At 55.1% G+C, this 18,397-nt stretch overlaps 1 protein-coding gene across 10 annotated transcripts in view; it reads left to right on the plus strand.

Annotated features, from left to right (window-relative positions):
* The first annotated feature begins 14 nt into the window (after positions 1-14).
* Positions 15-18,397, plus strand: part of RANBP3 (RAN binding protein 3) — a 50,766-nt gene continuing 32,383 nt past the window's right edge. For 8 of the 10 annotated variants that reach the window (XM_005208857.5, XM_010806910.4, XM_010806911.4 and 5 more), the window contains exon 1: positions 15-57. In XM_005208857.5, coding sequence (XP_005208914.1) covers positions 36-57 — 22 coding nt within the window. In that variant the 5' untranslated portion in view covers positions 15-35. 10 annotated transcript variants of the gene reach the window in all.

The raw sequence follows: 18,397 nt of genomic DNA on the forward strand, positions 1-18,397 counted from the left end.
GCGCGGGGCCTTGTGGGAGGGCTTAAGGAAGTAAAATGGCGGACCTGGCGAACGAAGGTAGGGGAGGCGCCGTCTGGGGCCAGCTGGCGGCCAGGGAACGGGCGGCGGGAGGTCCGGGGGCCACAGGCCCGAGGGGTGAGCACTCCGGGTGCGGGGGGCCTGTCTGCTCCGGAAGAGCGGCCCAGCGGGCCTTGCAGCCGCCCCCCATTGCGTCCCCTCAGGCCGGGCTCACCCGCCCGACTCATCAGTCCCGGTAGCCCCGGCCCTACCACCGTCCGGCCAGACGGCCCGGGAGACGGCGGGGATCGCGATCCTGAGGCCCTTCCGCCTCTCAGGCCAGGCTGGGGGCCGAAGGGGGCGGGAGGCACGGCCGCAGCGCCTCGACCTCGGATGTAAATAGATCTCGGGGCCTGGTCGCGGGCCCAGCGCGCCACGCTCTCTCCCCGCCCCCTCGTTTTCGGGGACCCGGGCTTCCCTCTTCCCTGGCCTGGCTGCCAAGCCGGCCCACCCCCTAATCCTGTGGCGGTGCCCCACGCCAAGGATTGAGAACGTCAGGTTTGTTTTCGTCCCCACCCTCAACTCTGGCCCCCAATTCCCGCCAGTTACCCCGGATCCTTAGTGGCGACCGACAGTCGCGCCTCGTCTTGGCTCCTTGAGGCCCCAGCCGCAGGGTGTGGGCCGCTGAAAGCCCTAGCTGGTTTTCGGCCCTTTTTTTGGTTGCACTTCCAGAGGGAGACAAGGTTGTGTGATCCCCTTCTCTGCGAAGCGCTGACATCCCAGCTGAACGATTTTGACAAGGTTACAGTTCCGAACGGCTCAGAGAAAGCGCGCCATCAGCCGATGTCTGATGAAATCCCCTGTGATGTTCAGATCGCTCGTAGCTTCAGGACTTTCTGAGGCTTGTGTTTAGCTTCCTCCGTTCTTAGGTGCACAGCTGCGGGCAAGCGGTCTTGCCTGCCTGGCCCTGGTTCCCCCTCATACGTTGCTCCCTGCTGGCCTGAGGTTTCCCCCGCACAAATGACAATCCTAAGTGCTCACCCTGGTGAAGCATTTGGGGCAGTACCAGGTACTGTTCAAAGACTTGGGCGGGCAGCTATCTGGGGAAGTCCTCGCTCTGCACAGAAGTTCCCAGAGGAAGGTACCATCAGCCCTGGTTGTCGGTGAGGAAACTGAGTTAGAATGGTTAAGTTACTCCTCCAAGGCAGGTCACATAGCTAGTAAGGAGCAGGGATGTGCATCAACGTGGTCTAACTTCAGAGCCCCCACTTCACCTCTCATCTGTACCACATCTCTTTGATCAGTTAAAGGAGCTGGTGGAGGGTTGAGGCATTCCATTCACAAGATCCATTTAAAGGCAGATCGGGCACTGGATAAAAGAGAGTCAGTAGGACACACCTTATATATTTGCGAGTTTGGCCCGTTCACATTCTTGAACTCAGGGCTCATATTCAACACCTCCATTTGGATGTCATATCAAATAAAACCCCTATCTTTCTCCCCCAAACCTGCCCACCCTGCCAACTTTCTCCCCTAGTAGTAAATAGCAGGTCCAATTGTTTAAAATTGCTCAGGCCAGACACCTTGAAGTCGCCCCTGATGACTTTCTCTCACACGCTGCAGCACATCTTTGTCTGTTCTACCTTCAAATCTTTCCAGAGAATGACCCCTGTTGCCACTGCTTGGTCCTCCCTGCCATCTTCACCCATCTGGCAGCTTCGCAACCCAGAAGGCAGACGACCCCCGTGCCCCAAGACCTCCCTGTCCTCTCCCCCACCGCTGTCTCCCGACTTGGCCTGCTTTAACTACTCCAGCTTTCTCAGTGCCCGTCTCGCGCGCCATATCCCCCTCTGTTACGCCTCTGGACCTGCCGGTTCCTCTGCTTGAGTCAGTCTTCCTCCAGTTGTCCCTGTGGCTCGCTCGTGTACCTCCTTCAGGTTCCTCCTCACATGTTGCTTTATTGAGAACTTCTCCGACCACCTATTTTAAGTTTTATCCTCATTCTCTATCCCCTTCACTCTGTTTCATGTTACTCCACAGTGCTTATCACCTACCAGCAAGCTGGGTTGACTTGCTTGTCTGACTACCCCTCTTCAAAAATGTAAGTTCCATGAGGAACAGGGTTTCTGTCTGTCATTAATGGACCCCCACCCCACCCTGATGTAGAACAGTGCCGGGCACAGGGTATAGGGATCCAGGGAATGTTTGTTGAATGAACAAGTGAGGTGTACCTGTGAGCACAAAGGGGACATTATGGATTCCGTTTATCCAGGGACACCATGTCTAGCATAGGTACTGGCACGTGAGCTGTCAGTTGCGTAGCTGAACTGATCAGTGTATAAAATAGAGACAATGGAATGTTTTGTACTTAAAGTTTTTGCCTAGTTAATGCCACACTCACCTAGTACTTTGCCTCTGACACTAGTTCTGGCCTCAAAAAAGTCGAATCCTAGTGGCCTTTTGTGCCTCCCGTATCTCTGCCGTGCTTTAGTTGGTTGTCATGTGTTTCTCGACTCTATTTCTGGTTTTGGCTTGTGCAGCCCGCCAGCATGTTCAGTTTCTCATCCTCTGTGTGAGCGAGGACTTCCTTTCCTATGCATTGTGAAGCTTAGGGGACTGCCCCATACATGTGCGTTCCCACTCGTCGTTGAAGCTCACACGCCCTCTTGGCTTCTGTCTTTCTGGACTGGGATCCTAAGCAGACCCATCCTAACTCGTGGGCATCTGTAGAGACAGAAAGCAGCGCATGTGATCCTGCTGTGCAACAAGGGTTGAGAACCGCCAGCTTGAGTAGTGCAGTACTGGTTAAGAGGGCCGTGCTTGTGTAGAGAGAAGCATTTCCAGATGTGTGTCGAGTTCAGCGTCTTGTTGGCTCTCATTGCCATGGTGATCTCTTCAGGGATGGTGACAGCCACTCCCACAACCCTTGCTGGTAGTCCTGTAGTCTGTGACTTTTAAAGTCCCGTTGGAATGTTTCCTAGGAGAGAGTGAGTGTGTGGTGGGAGGGAGGGGCGGTGCGGTACACACATCCCAAAGTCGTTAACCATCTTGTCTCTGGAGTTACTCTGCCTGGTAGACTGTCATCAGGGTGTGAAGGCAGCGTTTGGTTTCTGGTGAAGGTGAAGAAGGTGAGCAGAGCATATTGGAGCTGTAGGAGACCTTGGATTCTAGATCCCCGCCTTAAAATTTGATACCATATACACATGAGGCCTTGCTGGCCTGCAGAGACACGTGGTGGAAACCCGAGAGATGGTAAGGTGCAGGCTTCTCAGCTTTGGTCCTCTTGACACGTTGGACCAGATGAGTCTCTGTTGAGGGGCTGTCCTCTGCTGTGTAGGGTGCTGAGCATCCCCACAGCGTCTTTGCCTCCATACACGATGCTGGCAGCACTCCCTGCCTTGTGCCCCTCCCCCAGGGGCCGGGACCGTCAGGAGTGTCTTCAGACATAGTGTGTCTCCCTCAGCCAAGGCCTGTGGCGTGGCGTGATGGCGGGCCCCAGTGTCTGCCTGGGAACTGGGCTTGTGCTTTGATTCTGCCTTGTCCTCTCTGAGTGACTTTAGGCAACTCCTTAGCCGCTTTGAGCTTCAGTTTCCTCACCTGTAAAATGAGGATAATGGTAATTGTATCTATCACACGGTTGCTCTGAGCCCTGGCTGAATTAATACATATAAATGATTTAGCACCTATCTCAGCCCAGTAATAAACAGTCAGGAGGAAATGGAAGCTATTTTTACCATGGAGGACTTATGTTATAGACACATTTAGCTGAAGTGCCCAAGGCAAAGCCGGAGAGAGCAAAAAGCGAGTTTGAACGAGGTGGCCTTGGGGCGCGCCTAGGATGGGATGCAGCCAGAGCTGGGCTGTCCGCCCTCTCTGGTTCTGTCCTGACTTTGATCACATGACCGTCTAGCCACGGGCTCCCAGCCAGGGCACTCTGGGCATTGGGGCCAGAGCATTCTCTGTGCTGCTTCGCTGGGTGTCCTGGGGTGTTGGTCTGTTTCCCTGGCCTCCACCCGCTGGATGCTAGTAGCACCTTCCCGCTGTCATGACAACCAGAAATGTCCAGACGTTGCTCAGTGTCCCCTGGTGGGGGGGTGGGGGGCTCCCACTCACCTGACTTGTTTTTTGCCTTTTGTTTGTTTGGCTTTTGGCCATGCTGTGCAGCATGTGGGATCCCTGACCAGGGATCGAACCCATCTCCCCTGCAGTGGAAGCTCAGTCTTAACCACTGGACTGCCAGGGAAGTCCCTCACCTTGTTGATTTCAAACCTAACCCCTGAGAGGATGAGATGCAGCTGAGTGTTTATTGATGCGCTTCAATGGTTGAAGTCCTCCGTTCACTTGATTCTTACCACCCGCTTGCCCTGCCCTCGACTTAATACTTAGGATAAGTGAGAAGCAATTTTTCAAAGTTTCATGAACTTAAACAATAAGCATTAACTCTGAGGTTTGCCCTGCAGAGTGTACATTGAACCCCCCGTGCCTCTCACCTGAGGCAGATTAGGGCTGAGGGTGCCACCTTTGTATACTTGGAAGAAAATTTTAAGTTCTGCCCGAGATCCTGTGTACAGACAAAACATACTTGTAGTTCTGCAAGTTTAAAACTTTTCCACCATATCTTCAGCCTGCCTCTCAGTTAACTGGAAAACGGACTCACCCAGCAGTCCCACTGTGGTCGTTTAGTCACTAAGTTGTGTCCAGCTCTCTGCAACCCCATCGACTGTAGCCGCCAGGCTCCTCTGTCCGTGGGATTTCCCAGGCAAGAATACTGGAGTGGATTGCCTTTTCCTCTAGGGGATCTTCCTAACCCAGGGATCAAAGCCAAATCTCCTATATTGACAGGCGGATTCTTCACACTGCACCATTTCCTGCGGGCATCGTTGGGTATAGGACAGGTCAGGCTCTGCTGTGTGCTTACACGCTGAAGCATCTGGAGAGAGGTGACAGGAAGTAAGGGCAGAGCTTTGAATGGTGTTGGGAAAGGGGCGGTGTTTGGGCCTGGCGAAGAGGGTGTTTTAGGTACCAGTCGAATTCCCACCTGAGTTCAGAGACAGAGAATGGGCTGGAGTAAAGTGGGAGATGGGGGCGTTTGGGGAGCAGTAGGATGCGTCTGGGGGACTTGGGCAGGGCTTCATGTAATGGGAACTGTCTGACAGAGGCAGCGGGCAGAGGTAGCTGCTCCTCACCTTGCTGAGCCCCTGGCAGGTAGCTCTCCATGGTACTTTGAAGTGATCAGGATGCAGCCGGCTTTGCATTCAGGATCTGGTGGTGGCGCCCAGCAACAAGCAGCAGGGGTTCTCTGTTTGGTTTGGAGGTTTGTTTGGCCACCTTCCTGTGATCCCGTGGAGCCCTGTCCGGCGTGGCTGCACGCTCCTTGGTAGGAAGCTAGACAGCTCAGGGCCTCAGAGCAGGTGCGGCCCCCGGGTGTCCACACTCTGCCACGTCCTTGGTTGTCTTGGCACCTGGTGCAGCTGTGTTGCCCTCGCTGTGAGTCCTAACCCCGACTGCACTTAATGCTTACTTTAAGGAGGTTGTGGAGGAAAACTAAAACGAATGCTTGGCTGCACCGTCGGAGATGCAGGAGGTCCGCGATGTCCAGGACCCCACCGGTTTTCTGCAACACAGAGCCAGTTAAAAAACCACAGGCAGGAGTTGTGACCTCGCTTCCGGGGCAAACAGTATGTAATTTGGTCCATTGGGTTTGTCTTTGTTGCTGTTAGTTAGGACTTCCCTGGTGGCTCAGATGGTAAAAGCGTCTGCTTACAATGCGGGAGACCCGGGTTCGGTCCCTGTGTTGGGAAGATCCCCTGGAGAAGGAAATGGCAACCCACTGTAGTACTCTTGCCTGGAAAATCCCATGGACAGAGGAGCCTGGTAGGCTGCAGTCCATGGGGTCGCAATGAGTCAGACACGACTGAGTGACTTCACTAGTCACTAGTTAGGAGCTGAGTAAGGGTTCTAAGGCCTCAGGGGAAAGAACAATCCGGATTCCTGATCTCTCTTGGAAAACAGCACCGGCCTCAGCTGGTGTTCCTGCCCGGCAGTGATGTGCCAGGACTGAGGCACAGCGCCCCCTTGAGACAGGCTGTGCTTCCCAGTCACCACAGGCAGCCCCCCCCTCCACCCCCCACCCCCCAACCCTGGGCCTGCCTGACCTCGGCCGGCCTGTGGGCTTCAGGCCGGTGGCTCTAGCACCTCTCAGATGTGTTCAGAGCACTGGGTGTTCCATGGCAGAGACCCTCAGCAGACGGGTCTTGGTGATCCATCACTAATTCAGGATTCTGTGCACTGGAATTGCTAGCGCTCAGAGCAGCATTTCTTCAAGGTAGTCCAGGGGCCCTGGGAGTCCGTTTTTCAAGGGGACTTTTCAGCCTTTTCAAGGGGACTGTGAGTTCAAAACTATTTTCATAACAATGCAAAGGCATCATTTGCCCTTTTCACACTCCTTGTGAATGGATGGTGGATTTTTTTCCCAGAGGTTGTATAGTGCAACAGATGGGCTGCAGAAGCAGATAAGAAAGCCTGGCTGTCTCCTGTTAAGCCAGATGTTAAAACACGGGTCCAAATATAAAATAATGTCCCTCTTCTCCCTAGTGTTTTTGTTTGTTTCAAAAATAGTTATTCATAAAAGTGTATTATTTAGATAAACCTTCACTATTATTATCTTAAGTAAATTAACTAATTTCTGATGTTTCTTAGTTCAGTTTCTAACATGTTCTTATCGTTTAGTCACTCAGTGTGTCCAACTCTTTGTGACTCCATGGCCTGTAGCCCAGCAGGCTCCTCTCTCCAGGCAAGAATACTGGCATAGGTTGCTGTTTTGTTCTCCGGTTTCTAACATAATACATATCAACAGCTGTAGCTCACATTTACCCAAGTTCTTGGGCATCCTCAATAACTTACAAGTGTGGAAAGGGGTCCCAAGGTGAAAAAGTTTGAGAAACACTGGCTTGTGCCGGTGGAGCCCCGGTGTGGAGGGCCTGAGCAGGCCTGCCTCGAGCCTCGCAGGAATCTTGGACTGGAGCTGACAGGCAACCTCCTGCTGACGGCTTGTGGTGTAGGTGGAAGTGCTCTAGGTTTGCGTTTCATCTCTGTCACTTACTTGCCCAGGATCTTGGGCAAATTGTTTGACCTCAGTTCCTGCATCTGTAAACGGTGCTTTCTAGTCTGCGGGTTGTTGTGAAAGGAACGCATGGCAGGTGATTGGCCCGCTGACGTGTGGGGATCCCTGTCGGTTCCTGCTACCTGTTAGTCTGCTGATGGACCCTAGGGGGAGAGAAAGCTCCTTTCGGGCCATAGCCAGGTTTCATTGGTGCTGGTGGGAGCTCTCCTCCAGCTGCACTGTGTCTCATGGGATGTTTGGCAGTGTCCCTGGTCTCTACCCAAATGTCTCCGGACATTGTCCGATGTCCCCCTTGGGGGCAAAATCACCACCGTTTGAGTACCCTTGGGTTAGGGGATTCTGTTGACCTCCCCCCACCCACCCACACACACACACACACCACACACGACTGTGTGGCATAGTCATCTCTGCTGAAGTCCTGAGATGCTGCACACATTTAAATACACAGACTGAGTGGGGAGGGAGAGGAGGTTACTCACAGAAGCTGGGGCACCACCCTGATTTGTGCTGTCTGACCCACTGAGAATTTACCTCGGTGTACAGCGTGAGCTAGGGATCTGACCCCACCTCCTTGTACATAATCAAGGTGTGGTTGCTCAACGTCTGCACAGTTGATGTGTGGGTGGCTCATTCTCTGGGCTTAGGGGGTCATCCTGTGCACAGTGGGATGCTGGTCAGCATCGTGATCTCCGTTTACCAAATGCTGTTAGCAGCTCCTGCCCTCGTGGGAACCAAAAATATTCCGACGTCACCCTGTGGGAGGGAGGGGGGCAAATAAAACTGTCCAGGAGTAAATTGTTTGCCAGCTAGGGCTTAGGGCTCACCCTGCCGACCTTTTTTTTTTCCTGTATGGCCTCTTGGCAGCTGTTGGCATCATGGTGTGGTGGACTTCATGTCCCAGTTAAGGGGGAACAGTGTTTTCCATGACCTTCAGCACTGTTCCAAGTTCAAGATGAGCGCCTTCCAAGATGCTCTGTGTTTGAGCAATCCCCTTGCACAGGGGTTGAAGCTCAGGGCCGGGTCTGTTGGAAGAGTCGGCCTGTCCCAGTGTGCCCACCTCCAGCCACTGAGTCTCAGAGCCCAGCTCATGCTTCCCAGTGGGTCATTCTGACTCCCCGGGCACCTGTTCTCCTGACTGAGACGGTAGTGGTTTCCCCACGCCCTGTTCAGGAGGCAAGCCTCGCTTTTGCATTGTATTTTAAATGCCTTTGCTAAATTAAACACCCTCCAGCCTGGCCACACAGGATTTCAGGAATTCGTCGGCCCAGAGTGAACGCCTCTGTGTTGTATCTGTCACAGCAGAGCAAGCTTGGGGAAAACGATTCCAGAGAGTGTGACTTCTACCGTGGCAGGAGTTAAAAAAGAGGGCCCCCTGCACTTAGAGGAGAAAGAACATTTTGCAGCATTGAGTGGCCACTGGGAATCTGAGGATCCAGGGCCTGGGTCACTCATCATCAGTCCCACGTGGAGGGGACCCCTATTCATGGAGTCTTGTTGTCAGAGTGAGGGTCGTGTCGGCTCCTGAGTGAACAGACCATGCTTCCACAGCCTCGCACAATCGTCTCAGCCCTCCCCCAGCTCAGACACTGGAGGCTCTGTCCCCAGAACAGACAGACTCCCATCCACCGGAGATCTCTTCCCCTCACCACCCCCGGGTGACCTTATTAAAAACATCCCAGATGGGAAAGATTGCCCAAGGACCCCTGCCAGCGTGGGGTGGGATGTGAACACCGCACCTCCACTGACTCCTCACCACACACCCCCTCCCTCCACCACCCCCCCAGGAGCTCTTGGCTCACGTTGGCCTCAGGCCTCAGGGTTCTTCCTGCCCTTCATTCGCGCTGAGGGCTCCCCACTGTCGGGTACTCTGCCTTCGCCTGGCTCGCTCCCTCACCCACTCGAGGCCCCCTTGTGACTCCTGCATGCCTCTGCTTCTTGTTTTTCCTTCCTCTTCCCACTAGAAGGGGGCCGTGGCCTCATCCACCTTTTGTCCTGTCTCTGGCCCCTGGGCCCTTGTGGGTGCTCAGGAAGTTGTACTGCTGCAAGCAGGGCTTGGCTGGTGGACTGGCCAATCATCTCGGTGATTCTCTCGGCCTCAGAAGGGTTCAAGGGATTCTGAGAGATGGAGTGTGTGTGTGGTGAGGTGTCCCTGTGTCCAGGCGGCCCTTGGAAAGGGACCGGCAACTGGAGTTGAATCCAGGACCCAAGCTTTGAGGTGGCGTCTGTGTATCTGCAGTGTCCTGTGCGTAATTACAGTACGATAATGATGCCAGCCGCTTCCCGAGCTCTGCGTGTGCATCGTTGGGTCCAGTCCTTCTGAACCGACGGAGTGGGGTCCCGTCTGCGCTAACAGACACAGGCACGTGTGGAGAGAGTTCACCTGCTGGGGATCCCAACCCCGCATGGTGGAGGCCTGCCTGAACGCACACAGAACCCATTGCCCACGTTCCCAGGTTTCCTTGGTTGGTCTGCGGCCTCCGCAGAGGTCTTGTAGTCCTGAGATTGCCCTTGGGAACTGCACCCACCTCCCCCCACCCCTCCCCCCACCCCCTCCACCCCTCCCCCACCCCTCCCCCTCCCCACCCCCCCACCCCGCCAAGCCCAGTCTCAGCTCAGCCGTGCTCTTGTCACGCCATCTAGTGGTAGAACAGAGAACTGCTGTTGAAGCTAGCTCCCTGGTTTCTTGGTGGTTGTAGGTGAGGTTGCTGACTTTGATTTAGTAATAGGCGAATGGGGTTTTTCTGGGATTTAAGGCCCAGGGATATGCACAGTGCAGGGTGTGCCCCAGCATCTTGTAGTCTGAGTGGATGCGGCAGGGATGGGAAGGTCGTAGGGGTCTGCCGGGCCGATAATTCTAGAAGAGAAGAAGGCAGATGTAGCTTGGCCCGAGAGGTTGTGAGGGATATGAGGCAGCCAACTTGGAGGTCAGGCTTAGGGTCCTGGTCCCACCCCCACTGTGGGGACCCATCATGACTTAGGCACCCATCTCTCCAAGGCCTTCCAGTCTGGCTTCGTGATTGCAAATCAGAGATGATAAGTGATTTCTCTGCCATGGGGCTGTGATGACACTGAATGAGATGGAGTGTGTGAAGTGCCAGGGTCTAGGAATGGCCACTGAACAAATAGGAGCCATTTGTTATCCCCGCTGTTGTCAGGGTAAGGTTGGAGCCCTGAGGAGTGGCTTGATTTCAGTATGTGAAGGTAACGGTGTGAGGAAGAGCATTCCAAAAAGAAGGGGTAAGATCATCATCTCCCAACCATGTGCTCCTGTGGTCTCCGTGAGACCAATTGAGAGCTGCCTGAGGCAAAACACATTCGAGCACCAAAAAAGGAACGAAGGGGCCCACACCCCGCAGTGGCTGGGCCGTGGGGCCGCGGAGTCTGCGGTGCATGAGATCAGAGGCGTCGCCTAGCAACAGCATGATGGAGATCAGTTCCATTCTTCACTGGAGAATTAGCTGGTGGACAGCGTTGACACATTGGTGACAAATTCACCTTTATGTTGCTGCACCGAACTGTTTATAATAATTCCTGAGAAAAGAAACGGCTCGAAGGGTTGAGATAGTAAGTGTTGGGGGATTAAAGCGGTTGCCACGTATTAACAGACCGTTGTTTGTGTTGGCAAGATGCTTTCCATATTTTTTGCACAGATAAGAAGATTAAGCCACATCAGCCCAGGATTAAAGCTCATTTCACACAAGTACCTTACTGACATTTTGGTCAAGAATTGTAAGTGGCTTTCCAGATGGGAGCTGTTTCCTGGCAGGTGTTGGGGACATCATTTTAGTAGGGGGATAAACAGAACAGGCCCAGGTAGTCCAGTGTGCTCTCCTGGGTCTGCAGTTTCTTCAGTTTAGTTTATCAGACACAGGCAGTCAAGCCGCCACGGGGGGGTGCCAGAGCTTGTCGTGGAGCAGCCGCCCGCGGTTTCTGTGTACACACCTCCCTGCACAGCTCAGTGGAGAAGGCAGGCCTGCGTGCGGGGGTGAGTGTGTGTGTGTTTCCAGCTTAGACGGTGGAAGTGTTACACAGAGCATCCCATGGTTACACGTTTGACGGATGAAGACGGCGTAGCTTGCCTCTCCGTGGAGCGTGCACCTCGGTGTGGGTCTTCATTTTTACTTTGAGGACCATAAGGATCTGCCCTTGGCTTAACTGCATGCTTGCTCGTCCAAAGCAGATGGTCTCGTGACTTGGTGAAAGCCCACCGCTCACCGGCTAGTTTCTTTGGGACTCTTCCAGAGATGTCTGTCTAGAATGTTCACTGTAGCTGCTTTATTCCTGGTGTTACTTCTCAGAAGAAAAGCCGCAGTGTCTCAGCTTCGAGGCCCTCCTAAGCGGGAGTGATGGGAGGAGACAGGCGAGGGCAGGGACTTTCTCCCTCTTGCCCCGTGCTGCAGGGATAGCAGTGGACGTCAGGGGCCAGAGTCAGGCCTGCCTGGGTTGGAGGCCCAGCCCCACCTTGGACAAGTCACTTGGCCTGAGTCTCCGTTTCCTGTTCTGTACACTAAGGACCTGCCCTTTCAGGTGGTTGTGAAGATTCAGGACAGCGTTGCCGGCAAAGCGCTGAGCACCTGCCTGGTCCATCGGTGCCCCACAATCAGTGACCGCTGGCCCACGGGTGAGACCATCTGAGGGTCTGGACACCCCATCTGGGAGTGTTCTTGCTGTGACTGCATGGCAGAGGCTGGGAGGCATTTAAAGATGGGATTCCCAAGACCTGTGTCACCCTGGAGGGTTGGGACACACACACTTCTACCACGGGGCTGCCGCTGGGGTCCAGGCCAGCTCCTTGCATCTGGGCAGCTGCCGCCACCCATCCTTTATCTCGGGACTCTTCCACCTTAGACTGGCTTCAGGTCTATACCCGCTCCCTCCCCCTTTCCTGCTGCGTCCGAAATAAACGGACAAGTCATTTTGTTTTAAGGGTTTTGCCACCAGTCAATCTCTGGGCAGAAAAGACACCAGTGAACCCTCCCTGTCCCCTGCCCTGCTTGTAGCAGTGGTGTCAGAAAGCCCACGGTTTTAAATCTGTCAAGCATGACGCTTTGTAAAATTCGCCTCTTTTTTCTGACCCTCCTCACCTCCTCTTTTAGGAGACAGTTTATGGGCCCTCTTCCTGACAAAGATGTCACACAGATAACAGAGGTGCCTTAAGGGTGGGGCTTTTACAGCTACCCACACAGGCACCCAGCCATCTGAGGACTTGCCCCCAACCTGGGCCCTGGGTCAGTAGTTTGTGCTTTAGGAGAAGAACCTGGCTCCTCGGTGACCCTTTCTTACCCAGAGACCTCCACTCCCAGCCGAGAGGATGGTTTGTGGCCCCTTGGGTCCAGAGGCGGCCTGGAGCTCAGGGACCCCCTGACTTCTTCATAGCCATCTTAGTTCCTTTGCTCGAGAAAGAAACTACCCGCCTAAATGTTATCGGTGCTTACCTTCCAGGAGCATCTCCCCTGGGCCGTGCAGTCGCGGGGTTGCACCCCACTCCTCTCACCCTGGGCTGGAGCGTTTCCCACCCTGACCTTCCTCAAGTTCCTCCAGTGCTTCCTCGTTCCTCCCAGCTCCTGGCTGCCTGGCCAAGTGCTGCTCCACCTTCTGCTTAAAGGCGCTTCCTCCAAAAACCCTTCCCTGATGGGCTGCTCCTCTGCAGCCCCAGCCCTGCACTCTGTGCTTCCTCTGTGTTGTAATGTTCAACTAAGTCTGAAGTCGGCTCCTGGCAGGCAGGGGACGTGTCTCTCTGTGTCACCACCACACCCTAAAAACCGGCTTGACGCCTGGCACACGGTGGGCGCTAGATGTGTGGAATCACTGGAACTCCTAGTTGCCGAGTGACTCTCTTGATTGAATCTGTGGACGTCCTGAGAGGTGCAGCCGGAGGAGTGGGGCCAGGCTCGGCTAGGCAGGCGGAGCGTCCCAGCAGTCACAGCCTCCCACAGTGCCTCGGGGAGCAGGGAGGGTCCCCGACATCTGGCACAGGGGTGGCACAGAGCGGAGATCTGCGACTTGTCCTCACCTGGGCTCACCTGTCTGTGCTCATCACCGGGACTGCGGAGACCAGATCCGGAGCCCAGACCCAGTCTCTGGGGGTTACAGTTAGGTGGAGAGCCCATGCTGTGGGCTTCTCTCAGCCTCTCTCCAGGTTCGTGCCCACCACCCCCCATGCTGTTTGCATGGGGGTAGAGGCAGGGGTAAGGACTTTCCCTGGGTGGGAGCTGGGATCACAGTTGGGCTGGGGTAGCCCCCTGGGGCCCTGGAGCTGAGGAGGGCTGTGTGGGGGACAGTGGAGGAGGGGTTCAGACCAAGAGCAGCCACCCTTGGACTTGGCATCAGCACCTTGGAAAGCGGAGGTGAGGCGGGCACTCCCAGTGCATCCCTGACAGCAGTGCCCACTCTGTCCAGAGGAGGGCCATTCTTCCAGGCGACCTGGGGTTCCAAATCCCGCCCCGCTTCACACAGCAGTGTTGACTGCAGTCACCCACCGTGCTCAGGCCTCCTCACAGGTGTTCTTGCAGAGGGTTCCCTGGTCAGATAGCTTTGGGCAACATTTAAAACACCTGGTGGACAGAATCTGCATTAAATAGCACGCATTTGATTGGCCTTTTAATGTTTTAGGTCTGAGTGGTGGCCTTAATCTCTACAAATCTGTGGAGGTGGTTTTCTCTTCACTCAGGAGAGGAGAGCCGGGCTGGGTTTCAGGCACTTCCTGGAAGCCTTGTTGCCCCGTCCCCTTTGTTCAGTTGCTACGTGTGTCTGGACTGCAGCACCCCAGGCTTCCCTGTTCTCCACTATCTCCTGGAGTTTGTTCAAACTCATGTCCACTGAGTCAGTGATGCTATCTAACCATCTCATCCTCTGCTGCCCTCTTCTTTCGCCTTCAGTCTTTCCCAGCATCAGGATCTTTACCAATGAGTTGGCTCTTCTCATCTGGTGGTCAAAGTATTGGTGCTTCAGCATCAGTTCCTCTAATGAATATTCCGAACGATTTCTTTTAGGAATGACTGGTTTGACCTCCTTGCAGTCCAAGGGACTCTGGAGAGTCTTCTCCAGCATCACAGTTCGCAAGCATCAGTTCTTTGGTGCTCAGCCTTCTGTATGGTCCAACTCTCACATCCATACATGACTACTGACAAAACCATAGCTTTGACCTGACGGATCTTTGTCACCACAGTGATGTCTCTGCTTTTTGTTATGCTCTCTAGGTTTGTCATAGCTTTCCTTCCAAGGAGCAAGTGTCTTTTAAAATTTCATGGCTGCAGTCACTGTCGGAAGTGATTTTGGAGCCCAGGAAAATAAAATCTGTCACTGCTTCCACTTTTTCCCCTTCTATTTGCCATGAAGTAATGGGACCGGATGCCATGATGTTAGTGTTTTAAGTGTTGAGTTTTAAGCCAGCTTTTTCACTCTTCTCTTTACCCTCATCAAGAGTCTCTTTAGTTCCTCTTCACTTTCTGCCATTAGATTGGTATCATCTGCATGTGTGACATTGTTGATATTTCTCCTGGTCTTTATTCCAGCTTGTGATGCATCCAGCCTGGCATTTCGTACGATGTATTCTGCATATAAGTTAAATAAGCAGGGTGACAGTATACAGACTTGATGTACTCTTTTCCCAATTTTGAACTAGTCCGTTGTTCCATGTCTGGTTCTAACTGCTGCTTCTTGACCTGCATATAGGTTTTGTCAGGAGACAGGTAGAGTGGTCTGGTATTCCCATCTCTTTAAGAATTTTCCAGTTTATTGTGATCTGCACAAAAGCTTTAGCACAGTCAGTGAAGCAGAAGTAGATGTTTTCTGGAATTCCCTAGCTTTCTCTGTGATCCAACAAATGTTGGCAGTTTGTTCTCTGGTCCCTCTGCCTTTTCTAAATCCAGCTTACACATCTGCAAGTTCACTTGTGAAAGCAGAGCTGGGCTGGGGTCTCAGGCGTATCTTGGGAGCCTCGTTGCCGTTGTCCCCATTCCTTCCCCACACTGGTATTTCAGTTCTTGTGTGATGGTGCTCATCTGGTGACGGCACAAGTGATGACGTGGGTCAGTTAAAGACCAGCCTGCCTGGAAGGGGGCACGTGTGTGTTGTCGTGGAGTCAGGACTGAGCTACAGGTTACAGACTTGGGGCCCTAAAGTGGATGAGCAGAAATGAAACTCACGTGGCTCTGGTACTCTGTGTCTTTGGTAGAGAACTGATGAAGTTCATGACTGCCAAACCTGCCACCCAAGGGGGCCTCCCTGGCCCCAGTGGCAGCGTTTCGCTCTGTTCCTAACTGTGTATTGATCACGTGTCATGTATGAGACTGCGTTTGGCTGTGAACACGCAGAGGCTGTCAGGAAGCTTATGGTCCAGGGTAGACGCTGCCGGCGAGCAAATAACCCGCCCCGCCCTGTCCCACCACCACCTGGAGCTCCCAGGCTCCACGGTGCCAGGCCGCGTGCACACACACCCTCCGCCTTTGTGAGATGTTTTACCCTGAAGTTTTCTGCCCCCAGTTTCCTCGTCCTCATTTTTCCCATGGTGCCTTGCACAGAGTAAGGGCTTCATCTGCTTATGTGATTACATGGCAGCTGGCGCTCCCACATGAAGAAGGGCAGCGGGGGTTCAGTGCAGACATGACAGTTCTCACCCTCCATGCACCGGGTGACGGGGGCACAAAGCTATTCTGGGGGCTGTCTGTGGTCCCTCAGACTCCCTGACAGGCAGCCTTGGTGTCACCCGTGCAGATACAAGCCAGAGCAGGCTTCAGTAGCCCAGTTCAAACTGGAAGCTTCCCAGGGGAAGCAGTGTCTGGACCTGGGGAAGAGAAGGCGAGACTGTCTTCCAGGCAGAGGGACTAAGCCGGGTGAAAGTCCCAAAGTGACAGAAGCGTGGGGCACGCGGGGACCAGGGCTCTTCAGTGTCCAGTCGTGGTCAGCGGAGCTGGCCTGTTCAGAGGGCCTGTGCCTCGGGTTGGGGAGGATGTTGCCAGGTTGTAAGCGTGAGTTTCGCACCAGTGGTTTCGGCGGCCACCCCAAGAGGTGAGGGTAGAGGCAGGGAAAGATGGGAGGTTTCAACCGCAACCATGGAGGTAAGGAGGGTGGATCCACTCACAGAGCCCAGACCCCTGTGTACCCCTCGCTGCCCTCTGCCCCCAGCTGCTCCAGAAGGCACTGGGAAGGCCCCATGAGCCACAGACAGCCTCCTGCCGAAACCAGTTCCATCCCCAGGCAGCCCCTCCCGGGGGCTTCTAGTCACAGCACCAGGGAGCTCTTCCTCTGCCATCTGCATGCTGCTTCTCCACCTCAGGCCCTCCTTACAGCCCAGCATGGCGTTCATTTTCTCAGTGCCCCTTCCCTTACTCATCCCTCCCTCAGTTACTTGTTGAGTCCTTTCAGGGTGCCCAGGACTGTTCTCAGGCTTTGGGACACGAGGGGAGCAAGGCAAGGCCTCCCATCTCATGGAGTTGGTGTCTTACTCGGGCCAACAGGCCCTAACTCTGGGCACGCGCGCACACACACACATACACACATACACACACACACACACACACACACACACACAGTGTGACACACACACACACACACACACACACACAGTGTGACAGGTGGTGGTGCTGCTGTGAGAGCAGGCAGGCATTCTGTCTTCCCTGGGAGGCCATCCCGGGTTTCTTCTCCAGGCGACTGTGTGTTTAGTGAAGTCAGTGGGGGCTAGGCCTCCCCTTTCAGGCCAGAGGTATTTAGAGACCAGGGGCAGAAATCACGCTCAGGCTGGCTGAAGCAAAAGTCAACATTTACTGGCTTAACTGAAGAGTCAGGGTGGGAGCTGGGGTTAGCTTTGGGCCTGCTGACTCGGGCCTCCAGCCCAGCCTCCAGGGCTCCGCTTCCTTCTCCACCCCCAGCTTTGCTCCCAGCTGCATTGGCTCGGCTCCAGCTCCCCTTGTGGCGACATCCAGCCGCTGGCAGCCCTGGGGTCCTCTCCCACCAGCTTAGCAGCCCCAGCAGAGCAAGGGGGCCCCTTCCCCAACAGCTCCGGCGAAAGTCCCGGCCTGAGTGTCGTCGCTGCCAGCGCTCTGGCCTCACTGCCATGCCTGGTGTCCCCTAGGGCCGGGCAAACAGCATCTCCTCCTCCAGCCTGCCCCCAGGGGTGTAGGAAGTGAGACTCGGGCTGATCCCAGCTCCTTCCTGCGTGCCCCCAGCCTTGCAGCTGGCCTGGAGTGGAATGCGGAAGTAAGGCTGGGACCTGGGCCGCAGCCCTCGATGCTGGGCTTGTCGGGCAAAGGGCAGTGGCAGGTGTCTGGCCATCCCTGTGGTAGACGTGTGTGTGGAAGAGCTGCTGCTGTCCCCAGAGTCCCTGCAGCTCACCTTCGCTGTTGCTTACTGCCCAGCAGTAGGGTGCGTTCGTTCTTCGTTCACCTGGGTTTGTGGAGCTACACATCTGTGCTGGGAGACCCTTCCACGCCCCCCACTCTCCTGCCCTGTGGCACTGCAGTCTCTGAGCTGTCACTCACCCCAGGGGTGGCGGCGTGGGCTGCGCCTGGTGAGGACTGTCGTGGTGAATCTGACTTGGGCGCCACAGAGTGAGTGAGGCAGTGGAGGAAACGGTCACTGTCAGTGGGCCGTGGTCCCAAAGTGCAGATGGGCGTCTGTCCTGCTCCTCCGTGCTGTGGGAGCTTTGGGGGTGGGGCGGGGACAGTGTCCTGTGGCCATCTCCCTGCATCTCGTCCCCAGCCCCTCCTCTTTAATATGGGTGGTCGCCAGTGTCCTTCCCCACACTCTGGTCTCTCTGTGCTCCCCCCCCAACCCCCTTCACAACTGCCCCACCTCCTTACATCACCACCATCTGCCCCTCAGGCTGCCTGTCACCTCAGGAGCCGCCTTCACACCTGTCCCTCCATTCCGGGCTCCTCTGCTGAGGCTTCAGCGCAGCCTCCTCTCCCAAGATGCCCCAGACCCTGCCCTCCGACCAGGTCCCTGCGAGCGCTCTCGAGGCCTGCGAACCGCGCACCCATCCTGCCGGGTGAGAGCTGTGCTAGTGCAGGTTGCTGGCTTGCCCCAGGACTCAGGAAGGGGAAGGGCTGTGCAGATGCTGCCCGCGTTCGTAACAACACCCCCCTGCCCCCACTTCCCATGCATGCCTCCCCCCACAGAGCTCAGGAGCACACCCAGAGCCCTGTACTCAGGCCCCGGACAGTAAGGCGGTGCCCGCTGCAGCGGGTGGCAGAGGGCCAGGGACACGGCCCCTCAGACGGAAGACCAGCGGTGTTGACTGAGGACGACCGGCGGGAGCCGTCTCCTGGTCCAGTAACA

The sequence above is a fragment of the Bos taurus genome, chromosome 7, assembly GCF_002263795.3.
Source record: "Bos taurus isolate L1 Dominette 01449 registration number 42190680 breed Hereford chromosome 7, ARS-UCD2.0, whole genome shotgun sequence".
In the NCBI taxonomy this organism is placed as follows: domain Eukaryota; kingdom Metazoa; phylum Chordata; class Mammalia; order Artiodactyla; family Bovidae; genus Bos; species Bos taurus.